This window comes from Schistocerca piceifrons, chromosome 2, assembly GCF_021461385.2.
Source record: "Schistocerca piceifrons isolate TAMUIC-IGC-003096 chromosome 2, iqSchPice1.1, whole genome shotgun sequence".
NCBI lineage: Eukaryota > Metazoa > Arthropoda > Insecta > Orthoptera > Acrididae > Schistocerca > Schistocerca piceifrons.
In genome coordinates, this window is record NC_060139.1 from 770,274,959 (window position 1) to 770,287,897 (window position 12,939).

The window sequence follows — 12,939 nt, forward strand, 5'->3', positions numbered from 1 at the left end:
TTTGATTTTCTCCTTGCCGTCCATACAGTACCCAAACTTTCGTCAAATTGTCGATTTCATTTTGGTTTCTTGCATTACACAGTCACCTTACTTATATGAAATATGTACATGTTTTAGTCTTACTGAAGCACTCTTCTAGCTCTATCCCCAACGCTCAAAGTAGCTAATCATTCAAGCACTACAGGATGTGGCGCTTAAATCCCGACAAATTTCGATATGAATTTCCCGCCATATCGTAGTTCCGCCGGAGGTCGCGACTGGCGTTCTTGAAAACCATAGGCAGTTAGTAAACAGCCAGAACCTCAAAATGGTCGAGATGTTGCGAACAAGTGCGCAGTACAACCGAAGAGCAACGATTATCGTTCGCCCACTGAAATAGTTCGAGCCTTCAAGTACCCGGTATCAACTGTTTACGATATTGTAGCCAAGTATAATGCTTCGGAGAAGTCTGGGGTTCACGTCCTAGGTGTTGTGTCCATTGAGGGTGATATCATACCGCGACGTTTCTTTGAAAATGGACAAACTGTGACAAAAGAAGTTTATCAGCAAGTTCTGACAAATGTCGTGAAACCGTGGATGGTAACTGTGGCCTCGGGGAGGCAATATGTCTTTCAACAGGACGGTGCACTGGCTCATACGAGCCATTTAGTCCAACACTGGCTCTCGTCGACATGTTATGGTCAAAGAGGCACCCTAATGTCGCATCTCTACGCACTGCTATCGAAGCAGCATTCGCGAACATGGACAGCGCTGTTTTAGAGAGTGTATGCGATCACTTCAGGACAAGATTGGAGGCGGTCATCGCGGCTGAAGGGGCTTACATCGAGTAATGCTACTCTTCAAAGATACCACTACTTATCTGTAAAAGGATTTTCATTTTTGTTTGTAATTTGTTTAAATAAATTTGCTTTTACAAATGTTTCAATTGTCCGGATTTAAGCGCCGCATCCTGTACAGTACATTAACCGATAATACGAACAACTTCATAATCGTGTATGGCAAATAGGCAGCGGTCAGACACGTCGTCCATGCGGTGCTCCACAGACAGTGTGACAGATCTGGTCTCGGACCAGCACACAGTCAGTAGTTTCAGACAAGGTGGTCGCCGCTAGATCAGGATGAAAATAGACTTATAGAGCTCCTGGTCCTCGCATACATTCCAAAGGTGCATGTAGACCGCCAATTTTTAGCTACCCTTACAACCGACGTGTGGAGTCCCTTCATGCAATCACCTTCGTCTATAACAAGTAATAAAAATAAACGAAGGTCGTAATATTGGCTCTGTACTTGAACTTTTAACTATATAGTAATTCTTACTCCGGATACTTGTGGACATATCCGCGCATCGGCGCAGGCTTTTATCAGCATAGCAGAGACAGTAGTGTCTCCGCAGAGGTTTCGCCTATTGTTGTTTTCCACGCTGTGTGTTGCAGAACAAGGCGGAAGAGCAGCGCACCATCACGGCCATCCTGTCCGCGTGCTCCGTGCTCTACACCGGCGCCACCGCACACAGGCTGAAGCGCGCCAACGGCGAGTTCATCATACAGGGCGGACAGCGTAAGTATTCCCTAAAATCCACTAGAGCCTCTGCAATGTTTTATTTCTTGTCCTTGGCCAGGTAACAAAGGCATTAAGAAACGATTAGCACCATGGAGTAACCTACCTACACGTTCCATTAATCGAATCAAGCATTTCGATGTTTGATAACCTACCAGACAGTATGACCTTTCGTACATTGCATCTCTCCGGTTGATTGTGACACTGTATTGGTCAGCCTAGCCCATATCTCGACGTTTCGCACCAGTACCTTAGAATCCGTGCTGTTCACGTCAACTGACAGACGACGTAAAACTGATATGTCAAGTCATTTATCCTGATTCAAAATCCTAGAATTCCATGAAGTATAGTCTTCAACTAGCCTTTTTTTCGCAAATATCCACGTCGTAAGTCCTTAATTATCTGCAAAATCTCTCTAGCAACGACGATTTTTCCGCATTGCTCCTTTGTCTCAAGGCTTCGCCCATTCAAATGTCTCTTCCCCATTTTTTAATTGTGCGATTCCCGCAAATCACTTCTGACTAATGCTACGACGATTTAACCAGTCAGAGAAAGGTCGAGTACTTGATGCAGTCTTGTCACCTTGCAGTTCATGACCTGCTCTTAGTGATCTCAGTGCCGACGGGGTGCTTAATTCTGAATCATCCTGCTTCTCAGTGTCTCATGAGTCGTTGAACTCGGGTGGAGGCAGTCAGAATTTAGGGGGCTGGCGGCAGATGAAATAGAAAAAAATATTTCAAATGTGTGTGAAATCTTATGGGACTTGACTGCTAAGGTCACACACTAAGCGTACACACTACTTAACCCAAATTATCCTAAGGACACACACACACACACACACACACACACACACACACACACACACACATATGCCAGAGGGAGGACTCGAACCTCCGCCGGGACCAGCCGCACAGTCCATGACTGCAACTCTTTAGACCGCTCGGCTAATCCCGCGCGGCGAAATAGAAATGAGTATAAAATATGAGGTGAGTAAAGTAGGGAAACGCGGTGACAAGACGAATATTAAATTGTGACATGGTGAAAGGATGGTGACGAGGGTTATTAAGGTAGTGGCTCAGGTAGTTAAATTTAGCAATTGCTTTTCAATGGTAAGAAGCAGCAACTGTTGTATACGACAATTCATCTAATTTTCCATGATTTTCACGGGGAACAATACAGTATGACGCTGCCCATTGTAACAAAGCTAGCGAGTACGAACTGGAACTGTTAAAATGGACATGATTGTCAAATAAACTTTATCTATATATACGAGCATTGCTCGTACTGTGCTGCTGAATATTGACTCTTGACATAATATTGACTATTTCAATTGAAGTACATAATAACGCTCATAAAGTTGCTATTTACTGTCTATACCGATTTCAACCATTCAGTGATTATCAGTAGTGGCCGATAGCTGCGTTAGAGTGTGATATGAGTGGACATAACCTCAAAGTTACTACTAGAAGCGTTGAGCATGTGTTCACTCATGCCATACTCTAACGCAAGAAACATTATGTGCTATTTATGGTGAATGAAAATTTGAAATTTTTATAGCAAGTAAATAAAAAAGGTGTGAACACTGACTGGTGTAAACTTCATAGGAAAATTTAATGAGCTCACAGACGCTCTCCGCTTACAAAATGGAAAATATGAACAAATACATTTACCTTCGTAGACGAGGTAACTACTGTAATAACATAGAAACATATTTTCTCTTCTCCCTCAGGCGAGATACTTCGTATCCAGATAATGCCCCAAGAGTACCTGGACAAGCTCGTGGACCACAACCTGGTCAAGATATACGCCATCGCCAGTGTGAAGGAGACGCGTCAGACCTGGAGCGAGGAGGATGACTTCCCCTTCATCAACCCCAAACTGAGCATACAGGTGAGTCCGACAACAAGTCATCCATTAAGAACTCTGCGATACCGTGTTAAGACAAGTCCGCATGAGCCGTGTGTACCTGTGGCTGCAGATCCGCGGCAGCTGCCAGGTGGGCCAGACCAGCCAGGCGACGTTCACGTTCCAGAACCCACTCAACAGGCTGCTCACCGACTGTACCTTCACCATTGAGGGGCCAGGCCTCAACCGACCAAAAGTCATCCCATTTAGGTGAGCACAACACATGTCAGGTGTATTGTTGCCGAGCAGGACAGTTATTAGTAGACGAATATTTTTAAATTACGAACTTACTAAAATCTCGCTCACTTGTTACTAACCTCACAGAAGAATACCAATTTGGATCTGTAATGTGAAGAAAAAGTGCCAGTGATGTTATTAAAGTTAACAATATACTATTTGATCAAATTTATACTGACATCTATGCGTAGTGCGGAACTGATGCGGAACTGACCACTAGATGTCACCAGTGGCGGGCCCTCCAGTATAAAAGTAGTACTATATTGTCAAAAAATGGTTCAAACGGCTCTAGGCACTATGGGACTTAACAGCTGAAGTCACCAGTCCCCTATATTTAGAACTACTTAAAACTAACCAGCTATGTTGTCAGTACAGAAGCAGTAACAGCAGAATGGTTCGGTCAGAAGAGCTCAATGACTTCGTACGCGGACTCGTCATTGGATGTCATCTGAGTAACAGATCAATCAGGGATATTTAAACCCTTCTAAAGCTGTCCAAGTTGACTGTTTGTGATGAGCCTCTGAAGTGGAAACGCGAAGGAACAACCACAGCTAAATCAAGACCAAGAAGGCCACACACGCTGACGGAGGGTCGTTATAAATATCGCATTAAATCAGAGGAAGGGACCATGGGTTCCAAAGTGTTACCAGCAATTCAGCTGTCAAAATGACTGTGCATAGGGAGTTAAAAAGAACTGGGTACATTGGTCGAGCAATTCCGCATGAACCACACATTTCTGAAGTCGATACTAAACGAGTCTTGAAATGATGTAAAGAGCAACATTACAAAATAGTAGATGACCGTAAACAAGTAATTTGGAGTGATGAATGAACTCTGCACCCTGTGGCAGTTCGATGGAAGGACTGGGCTTGTCGAATGCCAGGAGAATGTTACCTGACATCATGTGTAGTACCAATGGTATGGTCCCTGTGTAGCGCTTAAGAAAAAACGTTAACAATATGAAAACAGTTTGCAGCACTGTGTACTGAGCACAGTAGAAGAGCTGTTTGGAGAAAATGATAGTTTATGTCAGCACGACAACGCACCGCCATAAAGCAGCATTTATGAAGAAATGATTTGTGGAGAGTGATATTCCTTGTCCATGGTACCGACGTGAATCCAAAGGAACACCTTTGGGAATATCAACTTCCCCATACCCCAACGTGAAACATCACTGTCTTTCTGGTTTTGGCTCTTGTGGAAGAGTGGGCTGTCTTTCCTCCACAGACAATCGTACAGCTCACGCTAAGTGTCCACAACAGACTTGAAACAGTCATAAAGCCGAAGGGGGGGGGGGGGGGGTGTGGGGAACATACCTTATATTAATGTCCACTAATAAGTGTTCGGATACTTTTCATGAGATAGTGCGTTTACCTTAAATATACTTCAAAGCCTAGAAATTTCTCAGCACGTGGGATTATCATAAACTAATAAAGGAACATGATTTAAAGAGACAACACGATTTTATTTCTTTTGATTGTTTACTATGTTCGATAGGGTCAAAAATTAATCCTTCTTCAACCACTTCGTCTGAAATCCAGCGTATTATTGAGCTATCAGCAACGAAAATCATAATATTGGAAGTGAAAAATAATTTCCAGTGCTCTCAAATATAGTCGTATTGTCAGTAGCATATTTTTCATTGAAACTGTAACAGATGTAACGGTGATTTGGTCATCATAATGCTGTAATAGGTGTGGGATGTGGTATATCTTCTCTTCTTCCCACCACAGAATGAGCACTATCAACTATTATAGAGAAATATACTCCTCAATATAGAATTCGAACCACGATACAAACTGGAGAAATATACTCCTCAATATAGAATTCTAACCACGATACGAACTGATTACTTCATATGTCCAGAGTACTGATTGAGGTGAAAGTCAAATTAATTATGATGAAAGATTCTTGAACTAATCATAATTATTTGGGAATGAATTTTAAATTGAAGAAAAGTACTAGAAATGCCTGAAATGGATTTATATCAGCTAATAGAGATGTTTTGACGTGCATGAACATACCTAATCGATTCACTTAAGAGAGATGTAAGAAGTAACATTCTGCTTTTAGATCACCACAAGTGCACCAACGTGACAATGATAATTTCAAAATGTTTATGCAACAAAGGTATATTTCAAAAGCCGTGTATATGACACAAGCACAATATACTTTACCGTTGCTAAGGTGAAGAAGATGATTATAAAACATGTAATACACACAAATTTTATATTACTGTTGATTTTTCAAGAAACAAACTCAGTTAATTTTGTATATAAGCAAATAAATGATGATTTATATTAATGAATAAGAAATAATCATCTAAGAGTCTGTGCTAAGTTATACACATATGACTAATGGTATAAATATGCGTCGTTCAATCAAAATAATGGCAATTTGTGGTATAATTGTAAAGATGAAGTACAGAGGAATGAATTATACACTAAGCAGTGAAATGTTGAAAACATAATGTTCGTTCAAATGAAACAGGAAGATTTCAGAAGTCATTTAGGAAATTTAATGTTACATGATTCTATTTACTCTTCTAGAATATAACTCAAGATGATATTCTTGAGAGTTTAATCGTGATCTCTTCCAGTAAGCTTATTGTGCTGCCCTTCACTGCAAAGCACAAAGTTTGGATATCATTTTCTGCAATACTAGTAGCTGTATGTGTATTTCCAGCAAGATGAGGAGAAAATGCATATTCAGGTCTGCTTAAGTTATCAAGTCGTTTGAGAAAGAAGTCGTCCTTAAATATTGTTTCAAAATTGGACAATGTGAAATTTAAGACAGCAAACATAGATTAGTGAATAAATTCAAAACGTTGTAAAGGAAATACTAATGGTGTGAAAAATTGTGGATGAAGTTTGTGAGTGGTGGAGAAACTAACTGCAATATGCCTACTTTTGGATAGATTCCAATTTTATTTGAAATTATGAGTAGTAAGTTTGTACAAAAAACCTCAGGAAAAATACATTATTGTTCTAAGTTTAATCAATATTTCATGTTGGTGGCTAAGCGATGTTCTTTTCTATACACTTCCACAATGAAAGTCACAACGCTAAATATTTTCAAAATTTCAGATAATTATTTATGTAAGACATGTGCTTAAACATGTAAAACAAATACTTTTCCGTTGTAATAGTTTATACATACTGGGTATAACCTCGTATCAGCTTCTAATTTCAGCGCTCTGCGAACCCAATAGGTTTTATTTTTTATTTTTTATTGCCATACCATATCCAAATCTTTACTAGTAACTTAACGTGTTAGAAATGTGATATACTTGGTCGACTACTTTCGGTCGAATCTTGGTTACAATAAGAAGTTTAATATAAACAGTAAGATATATACCTGAAAATGAGGCTAACATACATTCATAACAATAGCTGTTTGTTAGCCATGTTCGTCATTATTTGACTGCATGTAGATGTGAACCGTATTGTAGAGCAACCCAGAATAGTTTTCTAAACAAAGTCCATACGTGAAAGTGCGCCTCTTGTCGCAACAACTGTGATGAGTGTGAAAAACAAATAAATATTTAAAAACATGAGTTTTCAATAGAGAATAATTGCTCGTCGTTCAGTCATTTGCCAACAGCTACATCACGAATAACAGCAGTCAAACATCACAGCAACATGCTGCAAAATCTCATACATTTTGACATTTAGATTAATCTTAACAGAACAATATATTAAATCCATGCTCGAAACGGGTGGAATTGTTAAACTAAATCGTAACACGAGCATAGCATAAATTACTACATTTTTTACTGGTTTTGGCATTTTAAAAACAACACAATTAAAACTAGCTTTATCAGAGTTGCCATACTCTTCTATGGCAGTACATTTTTCTAATAACTGAGAGTATGTAGGTAAGGCTGCGCTTTTTTCCATATAATATCTTTAATTATGGATCATCGGGAATCTCGCCAGATGCAGTTGTCGAAGTGGAATGTCGTTTTAGCGTCTGGCAGAGACGCCATGATAATTATTCTGCCGAGATACTCGAAAAATCTGATAATCTTGAAAATATCATGCCATTTTGAAGCTTACACAAGTTAATTTTTATTGTTTCATCAGTCTTCTGACTGTTTTATTGTGATCCACCACGACTTTCACTGCTGTACCAATTTCTACGTAAATCTCAGAATAGCACTTACAACCACTGTCCTCCATTACTTGATGGCTGTATTCCAACCCCTGTCCCCCCTTACAGCGTTTACCATCTACAGTTTCCTCTGGTACTATGGAAGTTATTCCCTGATCTCCTAACATCCTATCCCTTCTCGTGCCAGTATTTTCCATGTATTCCTTTCCTCGCCGACTCTGCGAAGAACCTCCAGCTTATCAAGTCATCCTTCTACAGCGCCCCATCTCAAACGCTTCGATTTTCTTCCTTTCCGGTTCTCACATAGTCCATGATTCACTTCCATCCACGCTGTGCTCCAAACTATATTCTCAGAAATCCACTGGAAGTATGAATTAAGAAACGCCATCAGTCACAAATTTTCTTGTTTTGCTAAATAAACGATACATTTCGGATCCTGCGAGCTCATCATGAGGTGTAATTTGTCTTAATACATGATTAATTTTTTCTTCTGAATGAGATGAAATGCATATTCCACATAATCCAAGAAAAGCGTTTTTAACTTTTTAGCACCGTCATACAGTCTTTTCTCCATCCTGTTAATATAAATCACTTGACTCAAGAGGCACAAGTGCGTACACATGTTTGTAAACACTTCTCAGAAATTTCTTCCTCAGATTAGGATCTATATTTGATACTAGTATTCTGTTAGCGAGGAGTGCCCTTTTTGCCTGTGCTATTCTGCTTCTTATATCATATTTGTCTCGTCCGTCATGTAAACTTTACTTCCGAGGTAGCAGAATTCCTTCATTTAGTCTTCTACGCGGCCCCCAATTTGTATGTAAAGTTTATCGTTGATGTAGTTTCGGCTGCTCCTCAAGACTTTCCTCTTTCTTTCGTTCATTCTCAACCCGTATCCTATACTCGATGACTGTTCATTCTATTCAACAAGTCATATGAATCGTGCTCATTGACATGGAGAATAGCAATAGCATTATCGAATACTGTCATTGATATCTTTCGACTCCAGAATCTTTCTCTTATTCCGGCTTTACTCCTCGATGTTCAGATTGATCCATAGGTCTTACATCCGTTTTGATGCAAACTTTCTAATTACTCCTTCCTACTGTTCCTTCTTGGTTCTTGTATATCTACCGTACCGTCTTTCCCTATAGCTAACCAAATTTTGTAATAATTTCATCCATCTTGCTCCATTTCGTGTTGAACATTTTTTCTGGATCGATAGATCCTATGGCGGCATGTTGATTATTCTTAAGACTAGCTGCATTGTCACGCCCACCGCCAGAAATGCCTCTGTGATACGTTTGTCTTCGTTAAAGGCAAACTGATAGTCATCATGCAGACACTTAATTTTCATTTACACTCGTTTATGTATTATTCTGATGAGAAACTTGGGTACAATTGTGCGTTAGTACTCGCAATTATCTACACTTGTATACAAAACCTTGAGGATGACATTTTTCCGAAAGTCTCACAGATTCTACACGTTAACCTGAAGAGCCATTCATTCGGCTGCCTCCCTCCCCCTCCCCCCCCCCCCCCCCCAAGGATCTTAGTACCTCCGAAGAAATGTTACGTATCCCTTATTTGATCGTAAGCCTTGCAACACCCTGTCAAACTCTGACTCTAATACTTGGTAGTCTATGTCTTCCAAACTCAAATCTACCAATCAGTTCCTCCCCTTGTAGATGCCTTTAATGAACTCTTTCTTTTGCACTCTCACTGTCGATTCCTCTGCTTTTCATTTCAATGAACATTATTTTAATTTTTATGTATACTGATTCTGTCTTTCCATGCCTATTTCCCTTAAGAGTTTCTCAGATTTTCTCCGCAGCCATGACGGTTTACCTTCCCTGTACTTTATACTAATTTCATTCTTAACTGACTTATACTGCAGTATTACCGCCTTTAGCTGAACGCTTTTGTACTTCCTTCTATCATAGCTGTATTGCATTATTTCTTTGTTGCTCAAGAATTCTTTCCATTCCAATTTCTTTGACTGCCCTTTTTAGAGCTGCTCGTTTCGCTTTAGCTGCACTACCTAGTGTTCTATCTCTTATCGCAGGATCTGCTGCCTTAGGGAACTTTAAACGCACACCATCATTGCTCCGTAGGTCATTGTTCCATTTCTTTCCACGCTGATTCATCCTGACGATTCTCTTAGCTCTTTGAGTAGCAGTGGTTTCTGCCTGAAACCACCATGTTATCAATTTTTTTGAAGTCCTAATGCCTTTCACATGAAACCACTATCGCTATTGCAAGACAGAGACCTCAAGTGGTACACTGTGGTACTCCTACGAATGTAGTGCGTTGTAGCAGTCACAGCGTTCAAAGCAATAATCGGTGCGGAGATTGCACTCCGTGTTTGTAGGAGATTGTGACATGTTGTTTTTCTTTGGTGATGATATTGAGGAGATCATTGACGATGAAAGTATGTATGTCTAAAGGTACAGTAACGTAGGTTTGTACTGCTGCTTTTGTGAGTGGTTTCGAAATGAAACCACTGGAGCAGTAAGTGCTCTTGATATACATTTATTAAATTTTAGGCTCATTTTTGCTTGCTGTTTAGGACTATAATTTGTTTTAGGCATTATGAGCTCATGGAAGATTCGACGTGTGGGATGGTGTGTAAGAAAAACGGGAAAATGGTTTCAAATATATCTCATGAAATGACAGATGGTTGAAAACTGTATGTGGCAGTGGTTCCAAAGTGAGAACGTCCTTAAAAGGACTGATTTTTCTCTTTTTGACAATTTCTATTTGTATCCGCTGCTTAGCATGATGATAAAGGATAATGTTGTGAGAAATACTAAAATTAATTTTTTATGTTGTTGGGAACTAAAGGATTAAACTTAAGCCTATTATCATCAAATTGCGATATGAAATTACCGCCCTCTCTTGTGATTGCTAGGGATGTGTTCGTTATTAACAGTTGAAATTTATTGCAGACTCAGTTGGTCTCTTTCTTCTCTGATTCCTGCTACTGATCCCGTATTCTCCCTCAGCTCTTTCCCCTCCTTACGCAACAATAGCATTCCAGTCCCCCACGCTTATCGTTGGCATGCCGTTGCTTTTACACTACTGGCCATTAAAGTTGCTACACCACGAAGATGAAGTGCTACAGACGCGAAATTTAACCGACAGGAAGAAGATGCTGTGGTATGCAAATAATTAGCTTTTCAGAGTATTCACACAAGGTAGCCGGTGGCGACACCTACAACGTGCTGACATGAGGAAAGTTTCCAACCGATTTCTCATACACAAACAGCAGTTGACCGGCGTTGCCTGGTGAAACGTTGTTGTGATGGCTCGTGTAAGGAGGAAAAATGCGTACCATCACGTTTCAGACTTTGATAAAAGTCGCATTGTAGCCATTGCGATTTATCGTATCGCGACATTGCTGCTCGCGTTGGTCGAGATCCAATGACTGTTAGCAGAATATGGAATCAGTGGGTTCAGGAGGGTAATACGTAACGCCGTGCTCGATCCCAACGCCCTCGTATCACTAGCAGTCGAGATGACAGGCATCTTGTCCGCATGGCTGTAACGGATCGTGCAGCTACGTCTCGATCCCTGAGTCAACAGATGGGGACGTTTACAAGACAGCAACCATCTTCAAGAACAGTTCGACGACGTTTGCGGCAGCATAGACTATCACCTCGGAGAACGTGGCTGCGGTTACCCTTGACGCAGCATCAAAGACAGGAGCGCCTGCGATGGTGTACTCAGCGACGAACCTGGGTGCACGAATGACAAAACGTCATTTTTTCGGATGAATCCATTTTCTGTTTACAGCATCACGATCGTCGCATTCGTGTTTGGCGACATCGCTGTGATCGTACATTGGAAGCGTCTATTCGTCATCGCCATACTGGTGTATCACACGGCGTGATGGTATGGGGTGCCATTGGTTACACGTCTCCGTCCTCTCTTCTTCGCATTGACGGCACTTTGAAGAGTGGACGTTACATTTCAGATGTGTTACGACCCGTGGCTCTACCCTTCATTCGACCCCTGCGAAACCCTACATTTCAGCAGGATGATGCACGACCGCATGTTGCAGGTCCTGTACGGGCCTTTCTGGATACAGAAAATGTTCGACTGCTGCCCTGGCCAGCACATTCTCCAGATCTCTCACCAACTGAAAACTTCTGGTCAATGGTGTCCGAGCAACTGGCTCGTCACAATACGCCAGTCACTACTCTTGATGAACTGTGGTATCGTGTTGAAGCTGCATGGGCAGGTGTACCTGTACACGCCATCCAAGCTCTGTTTGACTCAATGCCCAGGCGTATGAAGGCCGTTATTACAGCCAGAGGTGGTTGTTCTGGGTACTGATTTCTCAGGATCTATGCACCCAAATTGCGTGAAAATGTAATCACATGTTAGTTCTAGTATAATATATTTGTCCAATGAATACCCGTTTACCATCTGCATTTCTTCTTGGTGTAGCAATTTTAATGGCCAGTAGTGTAGATAACTGAAAATAGAAGCTCAGAAATTCATGCCCCGCGCCACCTGCTCTGTTCTCGGTTGCTGCGCCGGCGCGCCCCAGGGACGTGAAGCCGGGAGAGCTGGTGTCTTTCACGGAGACGTTCCGGCCGCGCAAGGTGGGCGACCGCAAGCTGGTGGCGACGTTCTGCTCGCAGCAGCTGCCGGAGGTGAGCGGCGCCGCCACGGTCAGCGTGCAGCCCTAGGGCCGGCTGCTGCCGCCGCCGCCGCTGCCGCCAGGGGCGCTGCGGGCGCGCCGCGCGGGCCTCTGCCGCCACGGCCGGCGCTACTGCTCGCTGTACGACCTGACGCTGCTCTGGAGGGACGCCGGCGCCGCCGCCGCCGCCCCCGCCGACCTCCGCGACGTCGTCGCCTCCAGATTCGCGAGCAGCCTGTCGCTCGACCACTATCACTGACGAGACGCAGCTCCTCCACAGCCCCGCCAGCGCCAAAACACCACTCCTTAATTGGAGCTGTCTACACCAAAAAACAGTGCTTCAAGCACTATTGTTATAGTCATATTACTAACAAAGTAACACAAACATACAAGACTAAGCTGATACCACGAAAAATGACCTCTGCAATGTAAGGTGCATGTTGTTCGCCTAGGAAGAACTAATAACTAATACGCATAAA

The 12,939-nt window shown here is 41.9% G+C and overlaps 1 protein-coding gene across 3 annotated transcripts in view; it reads left to right on the top strand.

Annotated features, from left to right (window-relative positions):
• LOC124777371 (hemocyte protein-glutamine gamma-glutamyltransferase-like) overlaps positions 1 to 12,509 on the top strand; it is a 165,266-nt gene extending 152,757 nt beyond the window's left edge. For all 3 annotated transcript variants that reach the window (XM_047252754.1, XM_047252755.1, XM_047252756.1), the window contains 4 exons: positions 1,434 to 1,557; positions 3,287 to 3,447; positions 3,536 to 3,672; positions 12,368 to 12,509. In XM_047252754.1, coding sequence (XP_047108710.1) covers positions 1,434 to 1,557; positions 3,287 to 3,447; positions 3,536 to 3,672; positions 12,368 to 12,509 — 564 coding nt within the window. The remainder of the gene's footprint in view (positions 1 to 1,433; positions 1,558 to 3,286; positions 3,448 to 3,535; positions 3,673 to 12,367) is intronic.
• The last annotated feature ends 430 nt before the right edge of the window (positions 12,510 to 12,939 follow it).